This window comes from Chiloscyllium plagiosum, unplaced genomic scaffold (genome assembly GCF_037043375.1).
Source record: "Chiloscyllium plagiosum isolate Xiang-an unplaced genomic scaffold, Cpla_swu_hap1 HiC_scaffold_53X, whole genome shotgun sequence".
Taxonomy (NCBI): domain Eukaryota; kingdom Metazoa; phylum Chordata; class Chondrichthyes; order Orectolobiformes; family Hemiscylliidae; genus Chiloscyllium; species Chiloscyllium plagiosum.
Genome location: NW_028270191.1, coordinates 12,267,017 through 12,279,683, shown reverse-complemented (window position 1 = coordinate 12,279,683; position 12,667 = coordinate 12,267,017). Strand labels below are relative to the sequence as shown.

Sequence of the window (12,667 nt, the reverse complement as noted above, 5' to 3'; positions counted from 1 at the left end):
AATTGGAAACTTCAGCCCTGTAATCCTGATGTCAGAAGTAGGAAATAGTAGAATCTATAATAAAAGGATGAGATCACTAGACATCTAGAAACCAATTAGAGTCATAGACTCACACAGCACAGAAACAAACTCTTCCAACTTGACCATGCTGACCAGACATCCCAAACTGACCTCGTCCCATTTGCCAGCATTTGGCTCATATCCCTCTAAACCCTTCCCATTCATAAACCCATCCAGATGCCTTTTAAATGCTGTAATGGTACCAGCTTCCACCACTTCCTCTGGCAGCTCATTCCATACACGCACCACCCTCTATGTGAAAAAGTTACCCCTCAGGTCCTTTATAAAAATCTCTTTCCTCTCAGCTTAAGCCAACGCCCTCTAGTTTTGGACTCCCCCACCCTGGGCAACGGACCTTAGCTATTCACCTTATCCATGCCTATCATGATTTTATAAAACTCTAAGGTCACCCCTCAGCCTCCGACACTCCAGAGAAAAAATACCCCAGCCTACTAAACTTCTCCCTATAACTCAAACCGTCCAATTCCGGCAAGGTCCTTGTGAATCTTTTCTGCAGCCTTTCAAGTTTAATAACAACCAGAATTGTATGCAGTATTCTAGAAATGGCCTAACTGATGTCCTGTACAGCCACAATATGACATCTCAACTCCTGAACTCAATGTTCTGACTATTGAAGGCAAGCGTGCCAAATGCACTCTTCACCACACTGTCTGATTGGGCAGTCAACATGGATTTGTGAAGAGGAAATCATGTTTGATATTATTGGCAGATTCAATAAGAGGGAACCAGTGGTTGCAGCATTTTTGGGTTTTCAAAAGGCTTTTGACAAAGGTCCCACACACAAGGTTTATAAACAAAACTGAAGTACATAGGAGGGAGTGTAGAGAAGACTCACCAGACTGATTCCGACAACGGTGGGACTATTCTATAAGATGCAATTGAGAAAAGTGGTCCTGTATTCTCTGGAGTTTAGAAGAATGAGGATGGTATCATAGAAATGCACCAAATTCTTAAATGGAATTGACAGAGTAGATGCAGAAAGGACGCTCCCCCTGGTTCTGGGGTCTACACCCAGGGGAAACACACTCAGAATAAAAGGCTGAGCACTTTGAGGTCTGAGATGAGGAGGAACTCAGAGGATGGAAAATCTTTGGAATCCTCTACCTTACAGGCCTATGGAAGCTCTGTTATTAAGGAAGTTCAAGAGAGAGCTTTATAGATTTCTAGCTGGTAACGGCATAGAGTCATAGAGATGTATAGCATGGAAACAGACCCTTTGGTCCAACCTGCCCATGCCGACCAGATATCCCAACCCAATCTAGTCCCATCTGCCAGCACCTGGCCCATACCCCTCCAAACCCTTCCTATTCATATACCCATCCAAATGTCTCTTAAATGTTGCAATTGTACCAGCCTCCACCACAGCCTCTGGCAGCTCATTCCATACATGTACCACCTTCTGTGTGAAAAAGTTGCTCCGTAGGTCTCTTTTATATCTTTCCCCTCTCACCCTAAACCTATGCCCTCTAGTTCTGGACACCCCGACCCCAGGGAAAAGACTTTGTCTATTTACCCTATCCATGCCCCTCAATTTTGTAAACCTCTAACGTCACCCCTCAGCCTCTGACGCTCCAGGGAAAACAGCCCAAAACCTGTTCAGCCTCTCTCTCTAGCTCAAATCCTCCAACCCTGGCAACATCCTTGTAAATCTTTTCTGAACCCTTTAAAGTTTCACAACATCTTTCTGATAGGAAGGAAACCAGAATTGCACGCAATATTCCAACAGTGGCCTAACCAATGTCCTGTACAGCTGCAACATGACCTCCCAACTCCAATACTCAATACTCTGACCAATAAAGGAAAGCCGCCTTCACTATCCTATCTACTGTTGTAATCTGAGGTAACCCTCTTCGTTGTCAACTACACCTCTAATTTTGGTGTCATCTGCAAACTTACCAACTGTACCTCTTATGCTCGCAGCCAAATCATTTATGTAAATGAGAAAAAGTAGAGGACCCAGCACTGATCCTTGTGGCACTCCACTGGTCACAGGCTTCCAGTCTGAAAAACAACCCTCACCACCACCCTGTGTTCTACCTTTGAGCCAGTTCTGTATCCAAATGGCTACTTCTCCCTGTATTCCATGAAACCTAACCTTGCTAACCAGTCTCCCATAGGGAACCTTGTTGAACGCCTTACTGAAGTCCATATAGATCACGTCTACCGCTCTGCCCTCATCAATCCTCTTTGTTACTTCCTCAAAAAACTCAATCAAGTTTGTGAGGCATGATTTCCCATGCACAAAGCCAAAGGGATGTAATTTTTATTCAATTCACTCATGTGATTTGGGTGGCCCTAGGTGGGTCAACATTTACTGGCTGTCTATAGTTACGCAAGGTGGTGGTGGTGGGTGAGCTGCCTTATTGAACTGTAGGCATGCAGTAGGTAGACCCACAATGCGATTAGGGAGGTAGCTCCAGCCCAGGTCAAATGGGAGGAGATAAGGCAATATGGCATGGAGGTAGATGAACAGCCATGATCTAGAATGGCAAAGCAGGCTCAAAAGGAATGAATGGCATACAACTGCTCCTTGGATAAATTTGCAAGATTTCAACTGCATTGGTTAGACGTAATTCTTCACGTAAGTGCAACTTAGGGAAATGATAATGTGTGCAAGGTCAAATATTTTTAGATAGTTTGAGACTATTATCAAATGACTCATTTTTTATTCACCAGGTAATTCAATATGAGGAAGTCTTCATGTGTGTTGCATTCATAGCTACACTTAGAGTCAGAGATGTACAGCACGGAAAGAGACCCTTCGGTCCAACTTGAGAGGCCACCTCTCAGCCTCCAACGCTCCAGGGAAAACAGCCCCAGCCTGTTCAGCCTCTCCCTGTAGCTCAAATCCTCCAACCCTGGCAACACCCTTGTAAATATTTTCTGAACCCCTTCAAGTTTTGTATTTTTCTGATAGAAAGGAGACCAGAATAGCACACAATATTCCAACACTAGCCTAACCAATGTCCTGTAAAGCCGCAACATAAACAGAAACATTATTAGCATATATTCAACCAGGAGTAGTGAATCAAAGATAGTTGGTACAACTCTAAGTAGCACTGCATATACCAAGACATCATTTGCAGAGCTGCTATTATTCAGTAGTTGACTATTTTTACTTCAAGAAGTTAAGAGAATTTGTGCGTTTTCAGAACTGCATTCAATGACTCGATCCATTTGCAAATGAAAATGAGTTCAGCAACCATGACCATTTATTTGCTTTCCATTCCCACAGGGACCAAAGTGTCCTAAAGCAAGGAAGGACAGAAGCTAGCAATGTTTGGCGCAACTAGGACCCAGCAGGAGAGGAGAACCCAAAACAGTCAGTCTTTGACTGCTTTCAAATACACACACCCGGTTTCGTTTGTCAGATTCCTCCCATAACTTCTTCTGTGCCCCAAGGTACTAATCAGCCCTACTTTATCCCTCTAAATTGTCAAATGGTTTCCATCTTAAGACACACAAGGTTCTTAAAAAATTAGTTGATGAAAATCATTTTGTATTGTACAACCGTAGCAACTTAGTTTTTAATAAAACATAATCCAGGAAAAGAGTTAGCGCGAATGTTAACTTGTGTATTTTTTAGCTTTTCATAAGTACCTATTAAAATACCCTGAAGCTTCAAAGTGGTAGAGGTTTTTATTTTTAAAAAAATCTTTCAAACTCTTGCAGAATAACCAAAAGCTTATGGAGTGAGGGATATGCACCTTTTGACTTTAAATCATACAACTGACCAGATTGTAGACTGGCTCTGAACTGAGCTGCCTTCTAGAACTGCTGCAAAAAACCTGTCTGTACAACAAATGGACCACAGAGCCAGAGAGCGATAAAGCAAGAGAGGTCCCAGATTTTCACTTTGGAACACTGAAGGAACAGCAATAAATTTCCAAATCAGGATGGAGTGTGACTTGGAGGGGAAGTTGTGGTGGTGTTCCCATGTACCTTCTGACTGTGTCCTTTTAGATGACAGTGGTCACATTTTTTGGAGAGGACTGGCTAAGGAGCTTTGATGAATTTCGGCAGATCCAGTTAGCCATTTCCTCTCAATAAGAGGGGAAAATATTACACAATGGAAGCAAAAGCTTCCAAGATCCTCTCGGACCTTGAAGGCTTTTTTTAATTTAAAAGTTAATGCAAAGATAATTAATTGTGGAACTTTGAATCTCCGATTTCATTTTGAATATTAAAGTGTAGACGGTAGGCATGCATTTCTTTCAAAATGTATTTGGAATGATTAAATTAGTTTAGCAACAAACTAGGAGGAAGTCAGCAGCTAAATTTGCAGATGACACAAAACTGTGTGTGGAAAGGCAGGTTGTGACTGGATCACAAATAGTTTTAGAGACCCAATGACAAGCTAAGTGGACAAAAGTTAGCAAATAGAGTATAATACATGAAATGCAAAGTTTATTTTGGAAGGGAGAACAAAAGAACAGAACATGATTTAAATGGAGAAATACTGTAGAAAGCTGAAAAGGACTTGTACATAAAAAACAAAGCTAGCACACAAAGGCTGTAGATAATTCACAGTGCTAATGGAATGTCAGCCCTTATTTCAAGGGGTTTGGAGTAGAAGAGTACGGAAGTTTTACTGCAACTGTACAAGGTGCTGGTGAAACCACATCTAGAACACTGAGCAGTTTTGGTCCCTTTATTTAAGGGGAGTTATCATTTCATTGGAGACAGTTCAGAGAAGGTTTATTACGATGATCCCTGGTATGGAGGAATTGTCTAATGTGCAAAGGCAACTGGTTGCGACTCTACTCACTGGAGTTTAGTAAAATGAGAGGTGATCTCATTGAAGCATACAGAAATCTTATGTGGCTTGACAGGGTAAATGCTGAGAGGATTGCCCCCTCATGGTAGAGTCTAGGATCAGAAGGCATAGCCTCAGAATAAAGGGGCACCAATTTAAGACTGAGATGAGGAGGAATTTCTTCTCTCAGAAGATTGTCAGTCTTTGACACTCCTTGCCAGAGAGCTGTGAGGGCAGAGTCCTTGTGTTTTTTTAAGGGCAAGATAAATACATTCTTGATCAGTCAGAAAGTCAAGGTTATGGGGGACAATAAAGTAGGCATGAGTAATGTTGGATCACCCACTACCCTATGAATATGCTTTGCCATTCGAAAGGTCGAAACGGCCTACTCCTGTTCCTATTTCATATGATCTAGCTATGGTGGGAAGGTGAAACCAAAAGAGAAAATGCTGGAAAATCTCAGCAGGTCTGGCAGCATCTGTAAGAAGAGAGAAGAGCTGACGTTTCGAGTCCAGCTTTGATAAAGGGTCAGTTAGACTCAAAATGTCAGCTCTTTTCTCTCCCTACAGATGTTGCCAGACCTGCTGAGATTTTCCAGCATTCTCTCTTTTGGCTTCAGATTCCAGCATCCGCAGTAATTTGCTTTTATGGTGGGAAGGTGTTCAGCCATGATTGTCACCATTTATTCTTGTGAATTCATATGCAAACAAGCAATTCAAAACTTTGACACTAAAGCTTGCAGACAGGAAGCATGTATTCTACAGTATATTAGATTACTTGCAGTGTAGAAACAGGCCCTTTGGCCCAAAAGGTCCACACCGACCCTCGAAGAGCAACCCATCCAGACCCATCCCCTTACATTTACCCCTTCACCTAACACTATGGGCAATTTAGCATGGCCAATTCACCTAACCTGCACATTTTTGGACTGTGGGAGGAAACCGGAGCACCTGGAGGAAACCCACACAGACACGGAGAGAATGTGCAAACTCCGCACAGACAGTTGCCCGAGGTGGAAATTGAACCCGTGTCTCTGGCGCTGAAAGGCAGCACCGTGCCGCCCACATAGATTGCAATGAATATAGATTGCAATGAATAAATCAATGTGATTTATTCGATCTTAGCAGTAAATCTTGGACAGGGAAAGGAATTAACAAAACTAATTACAGATAGAAGCACATAGGTGAAATGATTTTAAAATGATGTAAACTACTGAAATGGGTCTTTATATCATCATGAAAAAGCAAGTTGCTCCTTCTTTGTTGTGGAATTGCTGACAATATGAAATAAATCGGGTGTTCGTGCATTTCGGAACAGATGCATTTGCTCCATCCTATTTGCCATTCAAACAGAAATTATCCTATACAACTCACTTAAATACCTTAAAAGTGTTGCAATGGGTTTTTACATTAGTCTTGTTCTCTCAATAATCAAAAAACATGCACTGTTGCAAAGAACTAATCTTGGATATGATATTATACCCCCTCCAGCAATACAACCATCAAAATATCCCAATCACTCCTGTTGGGAAGGTACTACTGGAACAGTAATGGAACATATGCAAAAGATGCCAACTCAAAATAAAATGGATTTATTCATTATCGGCATCAGTACCACTCAGACTTAAGCAACTGTTGCTTACATACCAAAATACACAATGTGACATCAAAAGGATAAGAAAATGAGACAGAGGCCCATTCAGATAACTCAATTTAATAGACATTTGAGTGTACATAAACCAATGATAGAACTGCTACAGCACAGGAGGCCACTTGACCCACTGTCCTTATTAGCTCTCCAGACACAAACTATAAGGCATTTTAAAACTGCAGTACATGAATTAATCTCCACACAAATTAAATTTTAACATAATGAGCATGTTTCAAGGACCTGCAACACAGAACAGTAAAAGAAAACAAGGGAAAAACTACAGAAAGCATTTGTAGTGATGAAAAGAAATTAAGGTAAGAAAGGCCATTAACAATGCCTCAGTTTAAAGATGGTGAATAGAAGATTACACCCAGAATTCTATTTAATTACATCTAAGATAAATCATGCAGCAACCAACAGTAAAAGTTAGTTGATGTACTTGTAAAGACTCAGTGGTACTTCACTAGATCTAAGAATAATGTCTCTAATATTCAAGTAACACACTTCAGAGACCAGCGCTGTGTAAACGAATGCATTAGATTCAAAGTAAGCCGACAGGTCAGACTTCGAAAAATGGAAATGAGGAAGTAAATGAAGTGACTGGATGAATTCATATGCTAAGAATATTGTCATATGGGCTCTTGCAGCACAGTTGCAAGTGTTCCTACCTGTGAACGAGACAATCTAGATTCAAGATCTGCCTGCTCCAGGGGAGTGTCATAACATGTCCAACATGTTTATTAAAATAACTACATATCAAGGCTCTTGCAGCCAGTAATTGTGTCCCTATCTCCGAACCAGAGAGCCAAGGTTCAAGTCTCACTTGCTCCAGAGGTGTGTCACAACTCATCCAAACAGGTTTTTAAAAAAAATATCAAGACTATTGTCATTGGAGAAGCAGTTAACTTAAATCCAGGAGACAAATTCATTCTACTGGCTGTGCAACATAATCAGTTGCAAGTAAAATTCTGCAACATTCACACAACTGGAGGGTCAAACAAAATTTGACATCAAGCCACAAACGAGATATTAGGGCAGAAAAAATAGCTTTTAAAAGGAGCACGTAGTTGAAGCTTTTGGGAAGAATTCTAGAAATTGGAGATTAGGGAACTGAAATCATGGTCAATGAAAATCAAAGGTACTCCAGATGCCAGATTTGATAGAGGGCAGATATCTAACAAAGGTGTGGGGCTGGAGGCAATCACAGAGATAGGAACAAGGTCATGCTTTGAAATCAAAGAGAATTTGGTCCTAGGGAGAGTTGCTGAACAAAGAGACCTTGAAGTGCAGGTTCATAGCTCCTTGAAAGTGGAGTTGCAGGTAGATAGGATAGTGAAGGCGGTGTTTGGTATGCTTTCCTTTATTGGTCAGAGTATTGAGTACAGGAGTTGGGAGGTCACATTGCGGTTGTACAGGACATTGGTTAGGCCACTGTTGGAATAGTGTGCGCAATTCTGGTCTCCTTCCTATCGGAAAGATGTTGTGAAGCTTGAAAGGGTTCAGAAATGATTTACAAGGATGTTGCCAGGGTTGGAGGATTTGAGCTATTGGGAGAGGCTGAACAGGTTTGGGGCTGTTTTCCCTGGAGTGTCAGAGGCTGAGGGGTGACCTTATAGAGGTTTACAAAATCATGAGGGGCATGGATAGGGTAAACAGACAAAAGTCTTTTCTCTGGAGTGGGGAGTCCAGAACTTGAAGGCATAGATTTAGGGTGAGAGGGGAAAGATCTAAAAGGGACCTAAGGGGCAACCTTTTCACTCAGAGGGTGGTACGTGTATGGAATGAACTGCCAGAGGAAGTGGTGGAGGCTGGTACAATTGCAACATTTAAAAGGCATTTGGATGGGTATATGAATAGGAAGGGTTTGGAGGGATATGGGCCAGGTGCTGGCAGGTTGGACTAGATTGGGTTGGGATATCTGGTTGGCATGGACGAGTTGGACTGAAGGGTCTCTATGACTCTTAAGACATTGCTTCCCAGAAACATAATGTGGGTCTATGACTGCCAGGAGTGTTAATGCAACACAACTCACTGCAAATTAAGACACGAGCAGAGGTTTGGGTGGCAATAAAAGTTACAAAGGGCAATGTGTGAGACCAGCCAGAAGTGCACTGAAATAGTCAAATCTGGAGGTAATGAAGGCATGGATGATGGTTTCAGCAGATGAGTTGATGCAGGGGTGCATTCTTATAGTATAGAGGTCAAAGTAAGCATCGAGTGACAGCTTGACTACGTGGTTGTAATCTGTCAAGTATAACACCAAGGTTGCAAATAGACTGGTTTAGTTTCAGATAAGTTGCCAAGGAGAGGAATGGACCTAGTAACTAGGAAATACAGTTTGCGTAGTACAAACCAAATTAAATTTCCAACAATCTCCTCATGTAACAATTCTTAATGGAGGGAACAGCTAGCATGATTTTAGGCACATGTTTTCAGATTGCAATTGCAACCAATTAATCCATAAACATCTGTTTTCTTTAGCAAAAGTCAATGGATAATGACCTGGAGTATCATACCCCTCCCAAGCCCAGGGTATGCTGAAACCAATTAGAATACTACACTCTAGCGTAACTCTCGCCAAGATCAACAAATTCAGTGTTGAGAGTGCGTTGCTGGAAAAGCACAGCAAGTCGGGCAGCATCCGTGGAGCAGGAAAATCGACGTTTCGGGCAGGAACCCTTCATCAGGGAGCCTCGGGGGTGGAGTGATAAATGGGAGGGGGTGGGGCTGGGGAGAAGGTAGTTGGAGGTGGGGGTAAAGGTGATAAGTCAGAGAGGAGGGTGGAGCAGATAGGTGGGAAGGAAGATTGTTGTTGAAACTTTATTGCTGGAACAGCACAGCAGGTCAGGCAGCATCCAGGGAACAGGAGATTCGACGTTTCGGGCACAGGCCCTTCTTCAGGAATGAGTTTCAACTTTGATCTCCAGCATCTGCAGACCTCACTTTCTCCGGGAAGGAAGATTGACAGACAGGACAGGTCATGAGGGTAGTGCTGAGCTGGAAGGTTGGAAATGGGGTAAGGTGGGGGAGAGGGGAAATGAGGAAACTGGTGAAGTCCATATTGATGCCCTGGGGTTGAAGGGTTCAGAGGCAGAAGATAAGGTGCTCTTCCTCCAGGCATCGGGTGGCAAGGGAGTGGCGATGGAGGCGGTCCAGGGGACCTGCATGTCCTCGGCAGAGTGGGAGGGGGAGTTGAAACATTCAGTCACAGGGTGGTATGGTTGGTTGATGCAGGTGTCCCAGAGATGTTCTCTAAAGCACTCTGCGAGAAGGTCTCCAGTGTCCCCAATGTACAGGAGGCTGCATCGAGAGCAACAGATACAATAAATGACATTGGTGGAAGTGCAGGTGAAACTTTGATGGACGTGGAAGGCTCCTTTGAGGCCTTGGATGGAGGTGGGAGAGGTATAGGCGCAGGTTTTACAATTCCTGCAGTGGCAGGGGAAGGTGCCAGGAGGGGAGGGTGGCTTGTTGGGAGGGTGGGGGCATGGACCTGACCAGGTGGTCATGGGGGAATGGTCTTTGCAGAAAGTGGATGGGGTGGGAGGAAAATATATCTCTGGTGGTGGGGTCCATTCGTAGGTGGCAGAAATGTCATCGGATGATACAATTTATGCAGAGGCTGGTGGAGTGGAAGGCGAGGACCAGGGGTTCTGTCCTTGTTATAGACCAGGAACTTAACTTGGTTTAAAATAAAAGCAAAGTACTGGAGAAACTCAGCAGATCTAACAGCATCTGTAGAGAGACAGAGTTGAGTTCTCACATTGGTCTCGACACGTTAAGTATGCTTCCCTCTGCACAGATCTGAGTTTCTCCACCACTTTGTATTTGTTTTAGATTTCCAGCATCTGCAGTATTTTGCTTTTATAGAACCTGGTTGTATGACCCATTCCCACATGAGATCGGATGCCAGGTGGCTGGTAATCGTGTCGTACTTCAACGCTGAATAGCACAAATCATTTCACAATAGATGCGGGGCTGGGGGTGGGGAGGAAATGGAAGCTGAACCCTGAGGCAATACAGGAGTCAATGTTTAAAAGTAAAGTTCATTACCAACATGTACGGTCCGTCTGAAGTAGACATACCTTGTATGTTGGTAATGTGGGTTTGAAGCTTCAATGGGTTTCGAGCTTGTAAACACGAGCATACCCTTCTACCTGTGGAAATCGAGGTTTGCATCAATGGAATTCAGCTCACAATACCCAGAGAGTAGGTTCTACATTTGTATTAAACACCGCTTACTAACTACATGCACATATAAAACATATACCTCATGCTATAGGCTCCTGCGCCCAATTCTTGACCGATTCCGGACAAACTGGCATCGAAATCTTGCACCAACCCAGATTCAATCACCTCATCCGGCATCGGCATCTTCAGCGCCCAGGCCATGGCGACACACAAATCAAGGCCAGTAATGCGAGTCGGAAACAAGTTGCGCTCCGGAGGAAGTAAAACCGCTCAGAACAGCGGCCCTTTTTCCCCCAGTGTGCGGAAGAGGCTGAGTGAAAGCCCGGGAATCCGAAACTTCCGAACCCAGAAAGAAGAACGCACTCACTCTACTCAATCGCCTCGCGCCATGTCCGACCCATCAAAGATGGCGCCGCTGGGAGCCGGTCGGGACGCACGTCACTCTGATTGGCTGCTGCACGAGTCAATCAAATGGCATCTGCCAATCTGAATCAGGCGTGTTTGCTCTCCTTGACGTCATAATGAATCTTCCTATCACAAGCCGCCGGAGGGATGGATTTGCTCCTTCCTAACTGAGTAACGTGACGAGCAAGAAAAGGATTTTGTTTTTTTCTACAAATTCCACAATTTGGCTCAATGATGAGGAGTACCCACACTACGTAAAAAAAACCCCAAGAGACTCTCAGATTCTTGTCTGCGCCATTTTTGTCCCCAAGATGCTTTCCTCGCTAATTACACTGTTTCACCTGTCAATTCAGTCAGTGTTCAGTGGCTAAACAACCACGACATCGCCACAACTGCTGCTTTTTCCGACCCAACATCAGGGAGGACATACTCTCCTCATGGAGGAAGACCCACACTGCTGACAGATGAAGTTGAAAAATATCCCTAGTGACTGATGGAACATTCTGTTCAAAAATGTACTTGATCTCGATGTAAACAGTGAAGCACCGACTAAACGATATTTTGAGTAGCTTTCTTTTTAGCAGTAAAATCAATACGGAGTCTGCAAGAAATTTTCAAATTGCAGCATAGTTGTGTAGGCATTTTAACATGACTGGCAAAGTATGGAATTCACCACAGCTGGAAAAGAGGGTTATTGAGGTTGATAGTGATGCTGTCTTGCAGACGAAGCATTGAACCCAGTATCTTGTCGGACTGTTTAGAGGGGTCATAAAAGAGCACTATTTGAATGAGAAGAAATCCACTTTATTATGAGGTTGGCTGCCACGTTTCCCAAAAAAGAATCAGTGATTACATTTAAAAGGTGGTTGTGAAACATTTCAAGATGTTCCATAAAATTGAATAGTGCTTACGTAAAAGCAGTCTTTCTGGAACTAAGCTGAGACTTAAAAAAAAACGCTGGAAAACAGTGTACGTATTCTGGGCAGTGATGTGGAACTGCTAACGTATTTTTTCCAGATCTCTCACAGTAAACATTTACATGGGCAGAGCTAAATGTCAAATTTCAAAGTACATTTTATAATCATACAGTCAATACAGCCCAAAAGGAAACCATTTAGCCTACAAACCTTTTCGCTGGCATGCACCCAACAATACCGAAAATGGCCTCAGTACATCCTACCCACAAAATGTAAGGCAAATCCAACCTGGCCTAGAAGTCTGCTCTCATTCTTTAGCAAAATTATGGAAGGAGTTGTTGACAGTACTATCAGGCGGCACTGATTAGGAACAATCAGATTGCCAACGTTCGATCTGGGTTCTACTCGGACCACTTGTCTCCTGACCTATCATTAGAAAGCTGAGACCCAAATGTGGACAAATGAGTTAGACTGAAGACTTAGAGTCATAGAGATGTACAGCACGGAAGCAGACCCTTCGGTCCAACCCGTCCATGCCGACCAGATATCCCAACCCAATCTAGTCCCACCTGCCAGCACCCGGCCTATATCCCTCCAAACCCTTCCTATTCATATACCCGTCCAAATACCTTTTAAATGTTGCAATTGTACTTGCCTCCACCACTTC

General features: G+C 43.2%; 1 protein-coding gene across 3 annotated transcripts in view; it reads right to left on the bottom strand.

Annotated features, from left to right (window-relative positions):
• tfcp2 (transcription factor CP2) overlaps positions 1-11,090 on the bottom strand; it is a 128,498-nt gene extending 117,408 nt beyond the window's left edge. Inside the window, exons 1-2 of one of the 3 annotated variants that reach the window (XM_043682045.2) lie at positions 10,758-11,090; positions 10,573-10,644 (exon numbers count right to left, since the gene is read on the bottom strand). In XM_043682045.2, the coding sequence (XP_043537980.1) occupies positions 10,573-10,634 (62 nt within the window). In that variant the 5' untranslated portion in view covers positions 10,635-10,644; positions 10,758-11,090. The remainder of the gene's footprint in view (positions 1-10,572; positions 10,645-10,757) is intronic. The other 2 variants (XM_043682043.2, XM_043682044.2) reach the window with 2 other exon arrangements.
• Positions 11,091-12,667: the final 1,577 nt, after the last annotated feature.